Raw genomic sequence first — 21960 nt, 5'->3', positions numbered from 1 at the left:
ATTTTTTTATCACTAAATTAAAAATGTGTTTCTAGCTTTTGAATTTCATTTATTGATATATTACATGTTTATTTGCTTATTCAAGCTAATTAGGGCATAATTTGCATTTATAGAACTATTTTGGACTATAAATCACTATTTATATACATATATTATATTTAAATATATTTTTGATGGAGTTTATAAATTATTGGAGTATATTTGTGTGTTATGTGGATCTTGGTATCCATGATCTTTTTGTTTTAAGTACTTGATAGTATAGAGACTGAAGTGTTGTTTTTATACTTTGATTTGAAATGAAATTAAAACTCTTCATATTTTAGACTTATATCTCGTACATTTTGATTTGATTGTTATCTTTAGTGCAATGTTGTTAAAAACGCGCCTCAAGGCGCAAAAAGCGCGCCTCGCCTCGAGGCGAGGCCCTTTTCGCCTTGAGGCGTACTTAAAAAGCGCAACAGCCTCAAGGCGTACGCCTTGAGGCGAGGCGCGCCTCAAAGTGAGGCACGCCAAAGTGAGGTGCGCATTAAAAATCGGATGGCCCGGACCCGAGTTCGACCCGGATCTGGGCCCGTATTCTCGAAAGATCGAGAACCTATGTCTTTAAAAAAGACACAGGCGCTTCGGGGCGAGGGAAAGCCCTCGCCCTTTCTCTCTCCACTCGGTCCCCTCTCGTCCACCACCACTGCTATCGTCGGCCACCACTCGCCGCCGGCCACCACCCGTCGCCGATTATCGCCTCTGCTGAGAAGGGATCGGCGACCCACAGCCACCGCCGTGCGACCACGCGCCGCCGCCACTGCTGTCGCCGGCCACCACTCGCCGTCGGCCACCACCCGTCGCCGATCATCGTTTTCCTTCAGGAACTTCTTCTTCAGGGGAAAGGCGTCGAGGTGCGAAAATCCCTTCTCCTCCTCCTCTTTCTTCTTCATCATTCTTCTTATTCTTATTCCTATTATTCTCATCATCAACTTTGTGGTTTATTGATTGTTTGGAGTAAGATTTGATTGGGATTAGTCGTCGCCTCATCGGTGTTTTTTCCTTTTTCTGTTTTTTGTTGGTGATTAGATTGATGCTCCTAAAATCTATCATGTATAGATCGATCGTGTGGTCCCTTATTTTCCTTTTTCGGATAAGATGTGTCGGTTTTCGTGAATTGGAATTGTGAAACCTTTGCATGTTTTTTTTTGTTTATTAATTAATGCCTTTATACTGCTTCATGAGGCGAAACTCTCTTTGGATGTACGGCCTTTTCTAATTTTAATTGGATAACTGTAGCGATGATGATTTCTTGGTATGCAATCAAATATGCGATGTCCTGAATTGTTTAAGCATGCATTGATTTGGTTTTTATTTACTATGTTGCAAATGTAGATTTGTGGTGTCATTCCTTGAATTTTTAATATTGATAAATTTCGTGCTAGTTTTCTTCTTTAATTCACGAGAACACATAATTGAAATTCTGATAAATTGGTGTGTGTAAGGAATTTTAGCAAGGGACCTTTTACGTTTCCCGTGGGTACAATTTTTGCTCATACTCTAAATATCTTATCACTTATTGCATGCATTACTTAATCAAATGTTCTGTATTAGTGTGCCTGAAACTCCAAAGCATTTTTCTTCTGAAACGATTTTCTGGGTTTTCTTCTGCCCTTTTCGTTTTTTATTTTGTTTCTCTGTCTTTCTTTCTAGTTGCTTTTCATGATTTATACGTAGATGTGTTTGTTTCTGAACAATATGTTCCTTTGTTTTTATGTTATTTTGCATCTAAATATGAATGAAATGATACCATTTTTATCTTTAAATGTAATTGGTATGTTTTCTTTCCTTGTTGACTGATTTCGTTCATTAGAATTAGTGGGTTCCTCTTTTTATTAAGTTTCATCTTTTTTTTGTGTTGATTTGTGTGAACTCATCTGATTCAGATGTTTTAAGTTTCATTAAAATATGTATTTTTTATCCCTGTCGAATTGCTGGAATCAAAAGATCTCAGTCCTCTGATTGAGAATTTTCCATATATTCCCCCTTTCTTATGTTAAGCATCTGAAATATTCAAACATAATGGTGACCTCTGTTTAGCATATTCAATATATGTTTTTTTTTTCAGCATTTTCACAATTTCTTGGGGTTGATCTCCGAAGAAGTTCTTGATATACCTTTTTGTTGAATTCTAGGGATGGTTATTTTGTTGGTTTAACATGCTCTTCTTTCTTCGAAAAAAAGGAAGACAAATTTCGTTGGTGTTTTATTTGTGTTTTTAAGGATATTTTTTGTCTTTTGTTGGTGCCTTTTTGTGATGGTATTCATTTCAATCGATGCAAAATTTGTTTGGAGTGCCTTGGAGTTGGTTGGTGTTTTCTTTTTGTTTTTGAGAAGAAATCTGGGATCCAAACCACGTCCACTCTATCTCTACTATGTGTGTGTGTGGCTATAAGTGTGCATTATTGAATGAACTTTGAGACCCAATTAAAAACTGACCTAATTATATTTATTATTTTTTTATCGTCAATTATGTTTTTTTCTAGGATTCGTATATAGCTTATACACCAAGATTGTCTATTTTGCATTTGTTTTCATGTAATGTGGTCAGCAGAATGCATGATGTTAATATATATTTTGTGTTATGTATTTTTGCAGTTGAACAATGGCAAAGGATGTAGGATGGGATCAGGGAGTTAAAGTTCCAAATCCTACTAAAGATCCCAAACTCGTAGGACATGTAATTTGCAATTACTGTCATAAACAGACTACAGGAGGCATCTATAGGCTAAAACATCACTTAGCTGGCACAAAGCATGGTGTAAGCATGTGCAAAGCGGTTTCAACTGACGTGAAAAGATTTTTTCAGAATCATCTAAAGGATCAGAGGCTAAAGAAGAAGAGTTAGAGCAAAACAAGTTGGATATCGGGAGAAGTGTTTATTTTGAATCATCAACCGGCGATAATGTGAATAAAGAAGCTAGTGGATCAGGTAGTGATGCAAAAACAAGTGCATCTGGTCCTATGGACCTTTTTGTGAACAAAGAAGCACGACAAACCACAATAAACATTGCTTTCAAAAGGGATGAAAAAAAAAATGTATGTCGTGCCATTGGTAGATTTTTTTATGCAAAGGCCTTATCATTTAATCTTTGCAACAGTCCATATTTTGGTGCAATGTTAAAAGCTATTGCAAATTATGGGTGAGGGTTCAAACCACCTTCTTATCATGAGATCAGAACTTGGATTTTGAAGGACGAGGTAAATTGTACTCATGAAATTTTGAAAGAGTTCAAAAAAGAGTGATCAAAGGTTGGTTGCTGTATTATGGCAGATGGTTGGACAGATGGGAAAGGAAGAAACTTAATTAATTTTCTTGTGAACAGCTCATCTGAGATAGTATTTTTGAAGTCCGTTGACATCAGCGACATGAAAAAAAATGGTGCAAAGTTGTGTCAGTTGTTAAAGAAGTTGGTGAAAGTAATGTGGTGCAATTCATTACAGATAATGCACCAAATTATGTGGCAGCTGGAAATATGTTAACAGCAGGAAAAACATGTTTTTGGACACCATGTGCAGCCCACTGCTTGGATCTTATGTTAGAAGATATTGGAAAGATATCAATTTTTAAAGATATAGTGGAAAAGGCAAAAAAAATTACAAGATACATTTATAGTCATGCATGGGTATTAAATTTAATGAGAAAATTCACAAAGAAAAAGAACTTTTGCGTCCAGCCGTCACTCGTTTTGCCACAACATATCATACACTTCATAGTATTGGATGTTATAAGAAAGAGTTAAAGTCGATGTTCTTATCTTCAAATTTTAGAACATCTAATTACTATAAGAAATCTGATGCTAAGAACATTTCTTATATTGTTCTTAATGATCATAAGTTTGGGGCTGCCATATCATATGCAATTAAAGTTACACTACCTCTCGTCAAAGTAATGCGACTCGTTGATGCAGACGAACCTGCTATGGGATTTTTGTATGAGGCAATGGATAGAGCGAAGGAGGAAATTGCTTCAAACCTTGACAATATCCAAAGAAAATATAAACCTATTTGGGATATCATTGATAGACGATGGGACTTGCAACTTCATAAGCCTTTGCATGCAGCTGCCTATTATTTAAATCCACATTTTCATTATGCTGACAACTTCAACCCTGATGCAGAAGTTATGGGTGGCTTTTATGATTGTGTTGAAAAATTAGTTTCTGATGCAAATATTCGGTTGAAAATTACAACACAAATCGATGCATTTAAAAAGGCAAAGGGCTTGTTTGGCAGAGAGGCAGCTGTTACAACAAGAAAATTAAAAAGTCCTGGTAAGTTTGCAATTAAATTGTTATTTGTCAATATTTTTTTATGTTTTTGTTAATTATGACATTCTTAATGTTTTTATCAATTTTTTATTATTTTATTTGAATGCAGCTGATTGGTGGAGTTCATTTGGGCACGAAAATCATGAGTTGATGAATTTTGCAATTTGAATTTTAAGTTTGACATGCAGTGCATCGGGCTGTGAGAGGAATTTGAGTACTTTCTCATTGGTTTGTGACTTTGTATTTTATTTTTGAAATACATTTTTATATGTTTAATTATCTTATATTTGATTATCAATGATTTGAAATTATAGGTACATACAAAACGAAGGAATATACTTGAACAAGAGAAGATGAATGCATTGGTTTTTGTAATGTACAATATGAAATGAAGAGAGAGAAATATGAAGAGGGCTACCAAAGACCCTATATGTCTAGATCATATAGACTCGGACGATGAGTGGATTGTGGAGAAGGAAGATCCAGTGTTGCCAAGTGATCCCAATTGGTTGGAGGATTCGTGGTTGGATCTGAACTTCGACATAAATGCCATTGAGCATGTGTCTATTGAAAAAGTCACTTCACCTTATGTTTCACAAAGTTATATTCCTTTTACCTAGCTATGAATATAAATGCATTTTTTTAATTACATAACATAAATATTTAATACATGTTTTTTTATTGAAGGAAAAAGAAAAGCAAAAGAAGTAATGGAGGACGTGGATGAAGAAAGTGTAGATGATGAAGAGTCAGAGCATGAAGATAAAGAAGAACCTATTTATATGGATTTTTCAGATGATGATATTGAAGACTTAAATATTGATGACGACGAGACACAACAAGAGCCTAGGCCCTAATTCATATCATAGAGCTATTGGCCATTTATATGTTTTTTGGGACTTTCAGTTGTAATTGTGAATGTTAACACTCTCATTTTGAAGAATTCTGGACAAATAAATTAACATTTGGTTGTTAATGTTAACAAGCATTTTTTAATTATGACATGATGTTGTTAGTGCTAATATGCATTTTATTTTTAATGTTAGTTTTTTATTGAATGAATGCTCATATTTATACAATTAGATACTTATATAGATCAAGTTGTTGCATTAATGTTACTTTTACATGTTAATCTCATATTTTTTTCGTATTTATTAGAGATTTTTTATTTCGTGTTGGTTGGCACATCATCAATAAAGCATTTCTTATTTATTTATAATTTTAGATCATTTTTATAGTTTTTTTTAAGTTCATAAAAAAAAATTTTTTAAGCTTACGCCTCTCCTCAGATTTTGGTGGAACGCCTCGCTATGCCTCAACGCTTTTCACAACACTGCTTTAGTGTAACCTCGCCCAAAGTCATAACCATTTTTTAAAATCGTTTCCGCATTATAAGAACTGATTTACTTAGGATTATAAAAAAAATTAACCTCAAAATTTCAAAATTTGAACAATAATTAAGGTTAAAATTTTGGGGGCATTACAAAATGGTATCAGAGCAGTTTGGTAACAGTGGCCACGAGATGCGAGTAAGACGATTGTTGTAGGTAAGGTATCCGTTTCTAAATCTTACAGATGCATATATATCAAATGTGTCAATATTAAATGTGAAAGACCTATATGATGTGTGATGTTTGAAAAGTTGTTGATGTTAACTTAGAAATATGCCTAAGGCTCATATTTATTATATGATCTTTTCTTCACCAGATAGTGTGGGTAAGAAGGGTCAATGACCTGATGAATACTTTTACTTATTTGAATGATTGAAGAAATTTCGAAGACGAAATTTCTTTTAAGGGGGGTAGAATGTAAAACCCATAATTTTTAAGGATTATTAATAAATAAAGAACTCATTTTTTATCTCTAAATTAGAAATGTGTTTCTAGCTTTTGAATTTCATTCATTGATATATTACATGTTCATTTGTTTATTCAAGCCAATCAGAGCATAATTTGCATTTATAGAACTATTTTGGACTATAAATCACTATTTATATATATATATATATATTTAAATATATTTTTGATAGAGTTTATAAATTATTGGAGTGTATTTGTGTGTTATGTGGATATTCGAATTCATGATCTTTTTGTTTTAAGTACTTGATAATGTAGATACTGAAGTGTTGCTTTTATACTCTAATTCGAAATAAAATTAGAACTCTTCGCACTTCAGTCATATATTGTACGTTGTTTGAAATGTGTATATCCCGTATATTTTGATTTGATTGTTATCTTTAGTATAACCTTGCCCAAAGTCTTAACCATTTTTTAAAATCGTTTCTGCATTATAAGATCTGATTTTGCTTATACTTATCAAAAAAATTAGCCTCAAAATTTCAAAATTTGAACAATAATTAAGGTTAAACTTTTGGGGGTGTTACATTTAATCTCATATTTTTTAGAATAATCTCGTATATTTTAACTTTTGTAGGTTAATCTCATATATTTTCCAACGATATGTAATCAATTTCATAGTATATTTTAACTTTTGTTTGTTAATCTCATATATTTTCCAATTATGTAATCATTTTTGTAGTTACTTTTATAAGTTAATCTCATATTTTTTAGAATAATCTCATATATTTTAACTTTTATAGGTTAATCTCATATATTTTCCAGTTATTTCAGTTATGTAATCAGTTTCTTAGTATATTTTACCTTTTGTTGGTTAATCTCATATATTTTCCAGTTATGTAATTAGTTTTTAGTTACTTTTATATTTAATCTCATATTTTTTAGTACTTATTTGAGATTTTCTATTTCTTATTGGTTATTTCATCAATAAAGCATTTTTTATTTATTTGTATTTTGAGATATTTTTTTAAAAAAATTGTATGTTTTAAAAAAAATTGAGGCTTACGCTTTACGCATCGCCTCTATTTTTGGTGGAGCGCCTCGCTATGCCTCAACGCTTTTCACAACACTGATTATTAGTTTCCACAAGCACATTATGGTCAAATAAACTTTTTCCAAAAAAGTAACATTTCTAGAAATATAAAGTTTGTCATTGTTTATATCATAACATCAAAATTATTTTTGGGTTTCACAATACCCAAAGAAAATACAGTGAATAGCCCGAGGAGATAATTTATCATTTTTGTTAGTGAGAATAAAATATTTACATCCAAAAGTTCTTAATTTAGAGTAATTGTAACACCCCAAAATGCTAAATTTGTAACTTTTTAGGAAAATTTTGAAAGCTTTGTAATCAATCATTTTTCAGAGTTTAAAATGGCAGTTTAGTAGAAAATGGTGTTTAAAATAACAAGCCAACGGACCTTGGGCGCATTACAGTCAAATTTTCCTTTACACAAGATTTGTATCTCCATATAAGCATTGAAACCACATAGATTTAAAATGAGGTTTTTGATAATTAAAGTTTATACAAAAGAGGAATTTCAAAAGAAACCCTTATGCAAAATTACAAAATTTGCTCAGGAGCAAAACACCAGAGAAAGAGTGGGATCTTGATATCATCGCGCCATCGCCTATCGTACCGACCTAATCATCACCTGTACCACATAAAACAGGTCAGACTTATAAAAATCTGGTAGGTGCATAGATATCAAAATTCAAAACAAAACTAACATATGTGTTGTTCCTTTCGTGATGTGCAGTTTAGAATAAGTAAAATGAGCATGATAATCTTATTTCAATATTAATTGTCCTGAGGGTATGAACATAAGAAACGTAGAAACATATGAGACTGCCTAGGGGTTTATTATTTTATGTATTTTGATACCCCGAACAACTAGCTTAGTCCGCTCCTAAAAGAACGGCCTGTGCGAGAAGCATACATAGCAAGGGATGCATCCAAACTTTTGCAGAAGCCCATGGGATCTACCACCTAGGATAATTCTTGGTAGCCCCGTCTCCGAACTCCGATGACCGAGGGCACCGAGTCATTGGAACTTGAGGAACGTAGTTGTTAATAACTTGTCCATCAGAGTTTATGTATCATCCCATCCTCTCTCATGACGGAACCAAAGAGACGAATGGGTATGTCAGGTTCTATTTTAACTGACGACTCATTCTACATGCTCTGGTCTTTCAAACCAAAATGAGCATCATGTCTGTGAAGGCCAATTATCACCATTTATGTAATTTTATTTTAATCATCTTGCATTTTTACGCTAATAGGTTACCACAAACCTCTCATCCAATCATCGTAGTACTAACATATTGTGCATGTCTGATAGTACCGCTACGATAGAGGGATATCGGTTTCTCAGAAAGAAACCCCAACATTTATTTAGAAATTTTAATGTTTTGTACTTGACACCAGAAAATATCTTGGTTATTTCGGATACCAAAGAGAAGGATTGGAGGTACGTACCTCATAGGGCTACGTAGTCGAAACCCTTCTGTTATGCAAGTTTGAAAAAAAATACTCAATTGCGAAAAGCAAACGCCAAATACTTGTTTTGCTTTTTGAGACAACGAATAAGATGAGCTTGAAATTTCGCGTGTGAAACCCTTTTAAAAATAGAGACATGGCGAGGATGCGCAAATCTGTGCCTTTAAATACACGTGTAATCTGAAGTAGGCAGGAGTATATATATATATATATATAGTAAAGTATAAGCCTGTGCGCATTGCAGCGTGGTGACAAAGTAAGTGACATAAAGCAAGGCCCGATGTGGAGCTAAATAAATTGCGTAAGCAACGCACGATGTACGACACCGTACATTGGCTAAATAAATTGTGTAAGTAATGCACAATGTACAAAATCGTACATCGGCTAAATAAATTGCGTAAGCAATGCATGATGCATGAAACTGTACATCGGCGAAATAAATGCATTAGTGCACGATGTACGAAATTATTCATCGGCTAAAAAAATTATGTAAGCAGTGCACGATTTACGAAACCGTACATCGGCTAAATAAATTGTGTAATTAACTGCAGAAATTTGTACCAAGTTAGGAATATCTGATGAAAAGAAAGTTGAGACTCCCGAAGTTATCAATGCAAAACTGAGACTTGAGGATGGTGTTCTTCTTGAGGATCCAACCTCCTTCCGTCAATTAATTGAATCCCTCACCTACCTATCCATCACACGTCCAGATATAGCTCATGTGGTTCATGCAGCAAGCCAGTTTCAGCATGCACCCACTTTGGTTCATATGGCGGCCGTAATGAGAATTGTGCAATACGTCAAAAATACCGTCTCCAAGGGACTCTTCTTATCCTCTTCCTCATCTCTTGAGTTAACTGCTTTTACTGATGCTGACTGGGGAGGAAATCCCAATGATCGTATCTCAATTACGGGTCTTTGCATTTTTTTAGGTGAATCTCTCATTTCGTTGAGATGCAAGAAGCAGCAAAAGGTTTCACTATCATCCACTGAAGCTGAATATCGGGCCATGGCAATGACAATTATGGAAATCGTATGGCCCAGAAGTCTCCTTGGTGACATGGGTGTCCTCATTTCCACTCCCACCAAGCTCTGCTGTGATAACAAAAGTGCTATATACATTGCAAGCAATCATACTTTTCATGAGCGGACCAAGCATATCGAAATGGATTGTCATTATGTTCGAGACGAATATCTCAGAGGAACTATCACATTACCATATGTTACTTCAGAATATCAACTAGCTGATTTCTTCACCAAAGCGCTCCCAACTCCACGATTTATGTTTCTTCTTAACAAACTTTCGGTCTTCTCCCCGTAAAGTTTGAGGGGGTGTGTTAAATTATGTATATATTAATATATATATACATATACTTATATATATATATATATATATATACATTCGTATATTTATAAGTATATATATACATATATGTATATATACATAATTTATTTTCTGTACAACCAAAAACCCGATAGGGGTGTTTTGGTAAATTACCATGTATCTTTTCCCTTTTGCATTTTTTCTTTTTTTCTTTTTCCCTTTTTTTCTTTTCCTTTTTTTATTTCTTATTTTTCTTTTTGAAGGACCATAAGGGGCCCCACCCATCTAGTCGTTGGGGCCCCAACGATCATATTTATGACCGTTGGGGCTCCCAACGACTAAAAGGGAGCCCCCTTTATGGTCTCCTCTTTAGCTCTCCTCCTCTATAAATAGAGGAGGCTCTCACTTGTAATAGCATGGGGTTTTCACCCTCCTCTTTCTTTCTTCAATAATATTCAACTTATGACTTTATGTCATTTTCTACTTTTGTGAGTTTTGTGTGTACACTTTTAGTGTTTGTGTTCTTGGCTCTTGTGGTCACTCTTAAAGAGTGCTTTTGCTTTATTGGTGCTTCCGCCTCTCTTCATTACAAATGGTTGGCCGCACACATAAGAACAAGTGCATTGACATGAATATATCTTTTTATGTTGACTTTGTACCCTTTTTGTTAATAATATTGTAATTAAATCGTGATGTCAATATTGACACCCTTTTCTAGAAATCATTTGCAATTAGTACTGGAGAGGACCTCTTAATATGCTTCTTTCACCCATCTTCACCTTCACCTTGCACCCATCAAGATGTGGTCTTCAACATAGTAATGTAGCACTAATGACTGAGAATGAGTTACTATATGTAAGAATACCCCATGTATTTATTCTGGGATGGATGGTAGTAGAGAATGCGAGGAGACCCACACACCTGCCACAGCCTCCTCCTGCCTATAGATTAGTACCGAGCCTTTCACAACATCAACTGCTGAGTCTCCATTTAAATCTACTATACCCACCCGACTATGTCACAGGGATTCGGCTAGGAGGGTGCCGCACCCGCGTCGACGCGACTGGACGCGGGTGCGGGTGCCGCACCGGGTGCGGTCAACTCGATCCTGGGTGCGTTGACCGCACCCAGGATCATTAATGTCCATTTTTAAAAAAAAAATTGCCCAAATGGGCTTCGAATTTTTTTAAAAAAAACTTTATGCTAGTCTGTCAGCTGCCTAGCATAAAGTAAGTTTTTCAGTTTTCACGCACAGCTGCTGACAGCAGCTGCCTGACAGCTGCAAAGTTTAAAAAAAAAAACCCGCCTATTTCCCAACCCCCTTTTTAAAAAAAAACCCCGCCTATTCCCCAACCCCCTTTATATATATATATATATATATATATATATATATATATATATATATATATATATATATATATATATATATATATATATATATATATATATATATTACTTATTACATTTTTGCCCCTGCCGCACCCCCGCACCCGGGTTTTTTGGAAGTGCCGAATCCCCGCACCCGCACCCGCACCCGCGCCCGCACCCGCACCCATGTGACATAGCCACCCGATCGATTGTATATACCATGTTCTTTAGACATGGCTCTCTGCTACTTCAACTTTTGATGCTTCCATTGATGATATCTATAATCTGGGACTACCAAGACCATAGAATCGTTACAATCAGGAAAATAAAAGGCTCTCCCTCTCTCATCCGTCTTTTGTGCTTTGTCTTTGCATTCCATTGAATATGCAACTCCCAAGATAAAGTTGAATTGAGGAGGCTAGAAAAGGAAAAGTGAATGAAAGTGCACACATTCACACACCATTGGTATGCAGCGCACACATCCATCAAAACAATAAAAATATACCAATATCAATCTTTTAGACAACTCACCTATATCATGAACACTCGAGAAGCTCTCCTACTCTTCACAAAATGTGTTACTCTGATTTTATTGATTTATATTAAGAACCAAATTTCATTTGGTAAGTGATGCAAGGTTATACAATCCACTAAGTGTTTCACCTTGAGCCTACATCCACTTGCCTGCACGTTCTACCATCTAGGTTTCAATAGGATAAATCCATATCTTTCTCCCTATTGTTAACTAATCTGCCTAAGGAATAAATGATCAGCAGCAAGTACAGATCTTTTTTATAAGAGTGGACAATTGATGTATAAACAGTACACTTTTCTAACTAAAGAAAGGAATCTCTAATATATATAAAAGTACCAAAAGAAATGGTTCTGACCCAGACCTGATATATGAGGTGGCAGTTTCTCATTTGCCCCAAACTAAATCCAAGCCTAACCACATTCAGACATGCATGCATAAAAATAGGACTCTCTCTCTCTCTCTCTCTCTCTCTCTCTCTCTCTCTCTCTCTCTCTCTCTCTCTCTCTCTCTCTCTCTCTCTCTCTGAATTGGGAGGCAAATCAAAAGCTTCCTCTTTGATCCTTTTTTTTCCTTCTAGGAATTCAGACCCCTCTTCCATATACATGTAACTGCACATTAACTGCATGGTGAAGGCAAGTTAAATCTTCCTTATTTTTCCTCCTTTCTTTTTTTTATAATAAAACGAGCAGTTGCAAAATCTGAACTGCCCTAATTCGCTCCCCAACTCTTTCTTCCCTACATTCCCCCCTTATCTTTCAAATGTATATAAATATGTTCTTTTTAATAGGATGGCAGTTCTCCTTTGTGATATCCACTTTTGATCTATGCAGAATTCATGGTAGGTCCTTTTGGACTATGAATGTTCTCATGATGTTCTTTATTTGGGTTTAGTGTCATTATATTTTCTACCGAACTACATTATCATTTTTCAGAATATTTTAATATACCAATTTTTTTGCTCATACAGTGACAAACAAGAAACATTCTAATACCAAATTGTCATAGGCAAAGAGCTATCCTCCTATATCCTTGTGAGGTGTGTGGTGAAGACCTCATCACCATGACTGACACATAACTTGCCTTAACAGAGTTTGCGAAAGCAATAAGAAGACAAGCTGTGTAAGCCTAGAGGACAGAAGTGCCATGGTCATGCACATCTTATGCACAAATGCACAACAAAAACCAACTTGATCTACCAAGTGAAAAGAGTTGAAGGAAGAGCAATAAAACGCCCCAAAATCCCGAACTTGTAATCTTTTAGGAAAAATTTAAATGCCTTGCAATCAATCCTTTTTCAGAGTTTAAAATGGCAGTTTAGCGGAAAAATAGTATTTGAAATAACAAGTCAATGAACGTTGGGCGCATTACATGTGAACTTTCTTTTACACAATAGATTTGTATCTCCATATAAGCATTGAAACCACATAGATTCAAAACAAGGTTTTTGATAATTAAAGTTTATACAAAAGAGGAATTTCAAAAGAAACAATTATGCAAAATTACAAAATGTGCTCAAGAGCAAAACAATAAAGAAAGAGTGGAATCTTGATATCATCACGTCATCGCTACATCGCCTACCGTACAGATCTAATCATCACTTGTACCTCATAAAATGGGTCAGACTTATAAAAAATTGGTAGGTGCATAAATATCAAAATTCAGAACAAGACTAACATATGTGTTGTTCGTTTAGTGATATACAATTCAGAATAAGTAAAATGAGCATGATAATCTTGTTTCAATAATTAACAGTCCTGAGGGTACGTAGAGGAAAAACGTAGAAACAACTAACATTGCCCGAGAGTTTGTTATTTTATATATTTTGATACCTCGAACAACTAGCTGAGTCTGTTCCTAAGGAGACAGCCAATGACCGAGAGAGAATTCTTCAGAGGCATACATGGCAAGGGATGCATCCGAACTTCTGAATAAGCCAATGAGATCTACCACCTAGGATAATTTTTTGTGGCCCCGTACCCTAACTCCGATGATCGGAGACACCGAGTCATTACTACTCGAGTAGCGTAATTGTTAACAACTTGTCCATCGGAGTTTTTGTACCATCTCATCCTCTTTCTTGACGGAACCAAAGAGATGAATGGATATGTCAGGTTTTATTTTAACTGACGACCAATTATTCATGCTCTGGTCTTTTAAACCAAATCGAGCATCTCGCCTGTGAAAGCGATCATCACCATTTATGTGATTTTCTTTTAATCATTGTACATTTTCACACGATGAGGTTACCATAAACCTCCAGTCCAATCATCATAGTACTAACATGTTGTGGATGTCTTTTATTACCACTACGATGAGAAAGATATTGCTTTCTCATAAAGAAACCCCAATATTTATTTAGAAATTTCAATGTTTCATGCTTTAGACCAGAGAATATTCGAGTCAATTCGGATACCAAAGATAAGAACCGGACGTACATACCACCTAGGGCTACGTAGTTGAAGCCTTTTCGTAACGCAGGTTTGAGGAAAAACTCAATTGCAAAAACGTAAACGCCAAATACTTGCTTTGCTTTTCGAGACAATGAATAATATGAGCTTCAAATCTCGCATGTGAAATCCTTTTAAAAATAGAGACTTGGAGAGGATGCGCAAATCTACGTCTTTAAATACATGCACGTGTAATCTAAAGTAGGCAAAGTATACAAAACTGCATACCTTATATATATATATATATATATATATATATATATATATATATATATATATATATATATATATATATATATATATATATATATATGTATATATATACATATAGTAAAGCATAAGCCTGTACACATTACAGAGCGGTGACAAAGTAAAATACATAAAGCAAGGCCCAATGTGTGAAACCACATATCGAGCTAAATAAATTGCATAAGCGATGCACGATGTACGAAACTATATATCGGCTAAATAAATTACGTAAGTGATGCACAATGTACAAAACCGTACAGGGGCTAAATAAATTGTGTAAGCGATGCACGATGTACGAAACTGTACATCCGCTAAATAAATTGTGTAAGCGATGCACAATGTACGATACCGGACATGGGCTAAATAAATTGTGTAAGCGATGCATGATGTACGAAACCGTACATCCGCTAAATAAATTGCGTAAGCAATGCAAGATGTATAAAATCGTACATTGGCTAAATAAATTGCGTAAGCAGGAGCTTATGCATATTATAGTGTGGCGACAAAGTACATGACATAATTTAAATGGACAAGAATACGCAAAATTGCATCCTTGAGTTAAAAGCATATATGTGTATATATACGTATAAATTAGAAGTATTCTGTTATTTATTCTCGTATGCAACTTTCTCCTACCTCAGAGATGGTCTAACTCGCTGACGATTTCGAGCGTAAGTTCTTAAAGGCTCGTGCCTTGGTAAACGTGTCTTATATGTTGCAACGAAGTGGTACGCTGTAAATTATTTTTATTGTATTGTATTAAGTTCTTGGATTTTGGCGAAAACGGGGACGGTTGCATCGCAGCGGTCAAACTTGAACCCAGTTCGAACGGACCAAATCGAGTCGGGCTTGGAGGAGCCGAGTCAAACTCGACGCACCCGAGCCAACTCGGGTGAGCGGGACCGAATCAGGCTAATTCGATATGGCCTGACTCGAGATGGCAGCAACAATAATTGTTGTTGCTCGGGTACGGCAATGGGATGGGCGGGGGTGGGCTCGGTGGTCAGGACGAGCCCAGCTAGGTCCCAACCTTGTGACAGGACTGATCCTTGCTCGGTCCTTCAACAAGGGGGGCGGACAGAAGGGGCAACAAGGGAGTGGCCTCAGCCACCCGCTATCAGTTGTCCCTACCATAGTAGCAGCAGCCTATGGTTGCTGCTGGAATTGAAAAGGAGGATGAAAAGAAGAGGGGTGGGTGCTGAGCACCCACCCTCCTGGCGAGCCAGAGCCACCATCGCAGGTGGCTCTGGTCTGCCGGCAGCAACCAGCATAGAAAAAGAGGGAGGGCGGAACTCGAGTGGTATTGCCGCTTACGCAGGGTAGCAAAAGAGGGAGGAGAGGGTTTGGGTGGTTCCCGTGAACCACGAGAGGCAAGAGAGAGTTCAGGTGGTGTCTGGAGGTGACCCGGATAGGTGGTACCAGCCGTCAAAACAAAACCTAGAGGGGGGGGGGGGAGGGCGAAAGTGGTTCCACCAATGGATTCTTTCAACCTCTAACCGAAGATAGTTGCTAGGTAGCCTTAACAGAGATCCCTAACCAAGATTGTTTTTGTTGATGCATAGCATGCCCTTGTCATGCCTTATGTGACTCCATCAACATTTGCATTCACATGGCTGGCAATCTATGTCACAGGGACTCGGCAAACCGGGTCATTTGTGTCCACTTTTTAGACTTAGAAAAAAAAATCCCTATGAAATATGCTACGGAGGAGAGTTTTGCCCTAATCCTCTACTCCTGACCTCACCTCCTGAAACCTTCGTCGATCGACCTCTGCCGGACCTTGACGCCGCCGCCGGACCCCGACGCCGCTGTCGGACCCTGACGTTGTCGCCGACAGCTCCGCCGGACCTCTCCTCCTCAGGTACGCTCTCTCCTCTCCTCTCTGACTCCCTCTACTCCTCCTCTCCTCTTCGACCCCTCCCCTGCACAAAGAGGGCGTAGGGAGGGGGCTCAGCCCCTCTCCTGCCAACAGAGAGCGCAAGGAGGGGGCTCGGCCCCTCCCTTGCACAAAGAGGGCACAGGGAGGGGGCTCAGCCCCTCCCTTGCACAAAGAGGGCACAGGGAGGGGGCTCAGCCCCTCCCCTGCCAACAGAGGGTGCAGGGAGGGGGCTCGGACCCTCCCCTGCATACAAGAAGCGTAGGGAGGGGCTCGGCCCCTCTCCTGCCAACAGAGAGTGTAGGGCTTGCGCTCGACGATAGGAAATTGGTGTTGTCAGAGGATTCTCCGCCGATGGCGTTTGGTTTCTTAGATGATGAGATCAGCGTGGAGTTGCATCGGCAGGAGGCAGAAGTCGAGCGGTTGCTGAAAATATAGGTATATGCTTTGTTTGCATTCTTATCCGTCGTTTTTGCATTTGTTATGATGGCATTTAGGATTGGATTGCTTCAGACTCATGTTGGGCTGGTGAAATTTTTAGACAATGAGAATGGAACTCGATCAGGAAGGGTTCGTTTTTGCATCTTTTTGGTTTCTTGGTCGGTCAATTGTGTGTGTTCGGTTTTCATAATTTCTTTGGGTTCAAATTCAAAGGAAAACGCTTCCAATTTGGGAGAAAATCTTTGGTTATTTCCTTTAAAACATTAGATTATATGCTGAAAAGAATTCTTTATTCTTCTTTTACTATTGTTGCGGCACTGCTGAGCATGAATATTCGTGAGAAAATTATGCAAACAATGAGGTAGTGAGCATTTTTTGCTTCTTCACTTTCGACATGGCTGAAGGTTTAGTCTGATTGGTTTCAAGGCATTTGATAATAATGCCTCTTTGGTGTAATTTTTTGTTGGGTTGTGTGTTGTTTAGTGTTGGTGCCCGTGGTGCCATTTTCATTGCTGATGCTGTCACCCAGCAATTAAGGAGTCCAAGCAAAGCAAGCAAGCAATGGTTGCTTGTTGGTTCTGTATTTGTGTTAGTTTAAGAGTGATTCAGGTTGAGTTTCTTGACTATTTAAATTTCCTGTCAATAACAAATCTCAAACTCGCTTCAGTGATTGTTTCTACTGCTGGGCAACAATGATCAACGTGAACAGAATGTTGGAAGCAAGTGTGCATTTTCACTCTTTTCTACCACTTTCTGATAAGTTTAGTGTTTAGTCCAATGGTTTTGGGGTGATGGGTGAGGAAAAAAATGCATGCTTGGTCGGGCCTTTCATTGCTTAATGAAAAATAATAAAGAAAACAAAAACTGAATTTAATGTTGATAAGGAATTTTGATGAATCGCTATTTCTTTTCATTGTCTGACAATACTAACTGATGCTTAGGGTGAATTTTGCATGCATGATGAATGATATTATGACAATGTTAACTGTTAAATTATGACAATGTTAAAGGTTAAAACTTCAAAATTATATATATATAATATATAATATATATAGAATTTTTTACATTTTTGCCCCGTGGCACCCCCGCACCCAAGGTTTTTTAAAGTGCCGCATCCCCGCACCCGCACCCATGTGACATAGCTGGCAATATAAAAGTTGAAATGAGGTACCTTTGTTCGAGGCCCATGTGGGGGTTTTCCATACCTCTGATCACCCCATGCACGCAAATGTACAACTCAAGAAATATAAGGGTTGCCAAGTGCAAGATCGATGCCTATGAGGCATTGACAAGCCAAGCGAAAAGGTCCACTATATAGGTATTATAGGTGTTGCCCCCCTCCTCCTAATGGGCAGGAGGAACTTGAATAATGCTTGGGGAACCATAAATTTTTACTTAACCAAATTGTCTGAAAGATGTGCCCAACAAAGTTTCATAAATGCCTAAACCAACTAAAAAAAGATGTTATCCATACATCAATAAGAAAATTTTCAATTTGAAGCACAATTCTCAAAGTGCAAAGAAATTGAAACCCAAAGATTTGGTGCACTAGACGCCCGCCGTGCACACACTCATGTGTGCCCGATATGCCATGCGCACTAGCCCATCAAGCCTGCCATTACTTGCACAAGGGGGTTGTCAGGGCCAAACAAGTCTTGTTGCACAACCTCGTGCAACCCAAGATGCAGATGTACCTTGTCGCGCGTATTGTGGGGGAAGATGTGCACAACAAGCTCACCACACACATCACGTGCATGCCTCTGCTCGCCTACATGTGCAGTGGGAGTCACGCAGCAAGCACACACAACAAGCCCGCAAGGCACTCGCCAGTGCACCAAATCTTTGAGGATTTTGGGCTCCAATCAAAATTTTAGCAATTCACTCATATATGGAGAACATCATGCTACAGCTTATTCGGGTGTTTACGCAATGACGTCGCACTTGGCAACCCCTATATCTTTCAAGTTGCACTATCTGCATAGATGGGTGCTCAAGAATATGGCAAACACCCACAGGCCTAGAACATATGCATCGAAACTTTAGTTCAGCTTCAGTCCTACCAGCCATGTGGCCCAAAGCATAGAGTCACATAGGGCATGCCATGCATTGATGATTAATCTTGGTAAGGGATCTTACGACTTTCTAGCGACTGGCTTTAGCTAGGGGTCGCAAGACCCTACTGTTTGGTGGTGGGAGACCGTGCTGGAAATCCCATGCAGGGCCCACTATGTTCATCGTGTGTCATTTGTTTTAATGCTTGTTTTTCATCTGGTTCAACACTCCAATGGAACTCATTCTCATTCATCATCACGCTATTCTATTTCAAACACGTTTGCTCAAAATTGACCATTGAATGCATGTGCCCTTGTCAGGGGAAGGCTTCTACACCAAGGATTGGCATTGCTCCTTTTCTTACACCGCTTGACTTGGCATCGTTCAAGACTTCTATTGTGCTTGTGTAAGGAATCTGCATGCCTCAAAGCTTCCCCACTCTAGGCTTACACAGCTTGGCACTCCACTCCCACAATCTCATCTAAGAGAAAGTTTCATGCCAGTCATGGTGCTGAGGGCTTCGCCAAGCACCTCCTCACAAGGATAGAGGAGGATATCTCTTTTGCCCCGTGACAAGATTAACATTGAAGAGGAGCAAACAGAGTCATATTTGAAGAACAAATATTTATAATTCAGTTTATAACTTTATATTTTCAGTATATAATATATATTTTAGATGTAGCATATATATTTAAATTATATTCAGTTTATTTTGTATTTATGTGATATTTAATATATATACATATATATAGTCATGTCCCCATACCAACATTTTTTGGAATCGATGTGCCGTACCCTCCGTACTTATACCCGTACCCAGGTGACATAGATCATACATCTTTGAAAATTAGTATTACATTAATACATACCCTGAAAGTCTCTCTCTCTCTCGGGCAGGCTATGTTGACAAAGTCATCGACTAGGTACCTAGTTGAGGCCCTATTGCCTACGCTAGGCACCTAGACAGTAGGGCCATATTCTTCTTCATTTTTTTTCTGTTCTGTTTTTATCTTATTTTTTGTTTTTTTACAGGTATATATATACATCCGGGCGGTGATGTAAAGAGGGCGGGATCAGGCCCCAAACCCCGTCTCATGATGATGTTCTTCACAAGTGCAGGAAAATGATGCCTGGCTACTGACCGCCTGGGATGGAAGTTGTGTGTGTGTGTGTGTGTGTGTGTGTGTGTGTGTGTGTGTGTGTGTGTGTGTGTGTGTGTGTGTGTGTGTGTGTGTGTGTGTGCGCGCTATGCATATATGTGCTTTATGGTTTTAAGAATTTATTTGTCTTTGCATTTTTATTTTATTTTTTTCTTTTTGGACCCAACTAGGCCAACCAGCCAACTTAGGCACTGACTAAGCCTTTTAGGGCCTGGCACCTAGGTGCAGACTAGCACTTTTGACCACATAGGGTGCATCACACCAGCACATTACTAGTAAAGCACCAAATCACCAAGTATCAATAATCAGTTACCTTTGACATTATTATTATATTCAATTAGCACATTATCAAAAATCATAATGTATTGTAACTCTCAAACGCATAATAGTCAGCCGCTCAATACAATTAATAGAACAAAATCCCCAAAATTAGGTAAAAGAAATTGAAGTGAACTCAAGTACTTTCTCTTTCACTACTCCCATCTTCCATTAAGTCATGGAATTCTATTAATCTATGATGTAAGGTCTTTTTTTTCAATTATAGTAGTTTCCGGTAGTACTTACATATAATAGCTGGCATTTTCAACAAGCAGAATGCATAGACAAGAAATCAAGATTCAGATAGCTTAACTAATAGAAATAAAGTACACAAATGTTACCACGTCAAAGACAACAAATGAAAACCAGAATGAAAAAACAAAGATAATAAAGAGACTGTGTGCCAAATTTGACATGAAGTAGAAACAGTGCACCAGCTAAACTTAAAGAGTTGTACCGATGAACGGTAGACAGCAGCCTGAAGTCGATTTTGCCATGTTTTCCTTAACTCCTCATTATCACACTGAATGATTAGGGCATTGACTAGATCAACCACCTGATAACTAAATACAGTTAAGTTATCAAGGCACCAGTTACAACTGACTAATAGCAAAAGCCAAAGACAGGAATTTGAAAATACAACAAACCTTCATATTGGGTAACCCTGCATCACATATTGCAAGAACATGGTTCTCATTTCCTGTGTACTCTGGAGGAACGTTCCATATTTGTTTCCAGTACAAGCTGCCAAATAAACCAGGGCCTTGGCTAATAAAAGCCATACATAGCAAGTAGGGATATCACAGAAAAAGGATGGATAGATTCAAATGCACAAAAACTCTACTGCAAGACCAACCATTATTCATGAAACTTCTTCAATATGTGAGACATGGATATAGGAAAGGCTGAACAGGTAAAGGACAGACTCAACACCACATACCTGGTGAAGACGCACATGGAAACGAAAAACACAAACTAAGATCTATCTCACTAAATGAATAATATAAAACACATTACAACTCAGGTTTTGGTGGCATTAACTCCAAAAGCAAATTGAGAGTAAGCATCATGTCGGAATTGATCAATAAAGATATATATATATATATATATATATATATATATATATATATATATATATATACATACGAAGATGGTATATTTGTTTGTTCAAGCTAGGACATTTTATATAGGAAACACAGTTATATATGGGCTAGTGTGAGTCTATCCTTTACCTGTTTTAATTAAAAATGGGCAAAATTAAAAGAAACTGCAGCCTACAGGAAAAAACAAATGCATGAGTTGCAATTTGCAACATACACCTTTGAGAGAATAGTACAGACATACGGAGAGAAGATAAACCTAAATTCGACCTGGATGACTCTTATAACCTAAGATCAATATATGCTGGCCAAGAACATAAGCATATTTCACATGAACCAGTAACTCAATAGTTTACACCGTGCTGGAACCGTCACGAAGTGGCAGGGAACCTGAGACAACGGGAAGACAAACAAAAAACAC

General features: G+C 37.4%; 1 protein-coding gene across 3 annotated transcripts in view; it reads right to left on the bottom strand.

The window, feature by feature from the left end:
* LOC149822172 (pleckstrin homology (PH) domain-containing protein) overlaps positions 1-21960 on the bottom strand; it is a 348671-nt gene that overhangs the window by 254424 nt on the left and 72287 nt on the right. For all 3 annotated transcript variants that reach the window (XM_089980112.1, XM_089980113.1, XM_089980114.1), the window contains exons 20-21: positions 21087-21183; positions 20897-20995 (exon numbers count right to left, since the gene is read on the bottom strand). In XM_089980112.1, the coding sequence (XP_089836238.1) occupies positions 20897-20995; positions 21087-21183 (196 nt within the window). The remainder of the gene's footprint in view (positions 1-20896; positions 20996-21086; positions 21184-21960) is intronic.

The sequence above is a fragment of the Nuphar pumila genome, chromosome 11 (genome assembly GCF_984573655.1).
Source record: "Nuphar pumila chromosome 11, dmNupPumi1.hap1.1, whole genome shotgun sequence".
Classification (NCBI taxonomy): domain Eukaryota; kingdom Viridiplantae; phylum Streptophyta; class Magnoliopsida; order Nymphaeales; family Nymphaeaceae; genus Nuphar; species Nuphar pumila.
The sequence above is the reverse complement of the archived record's forward strand: the minus strand, read 5'-3'. Positions and strand labels throughout refer to the sequence as shown.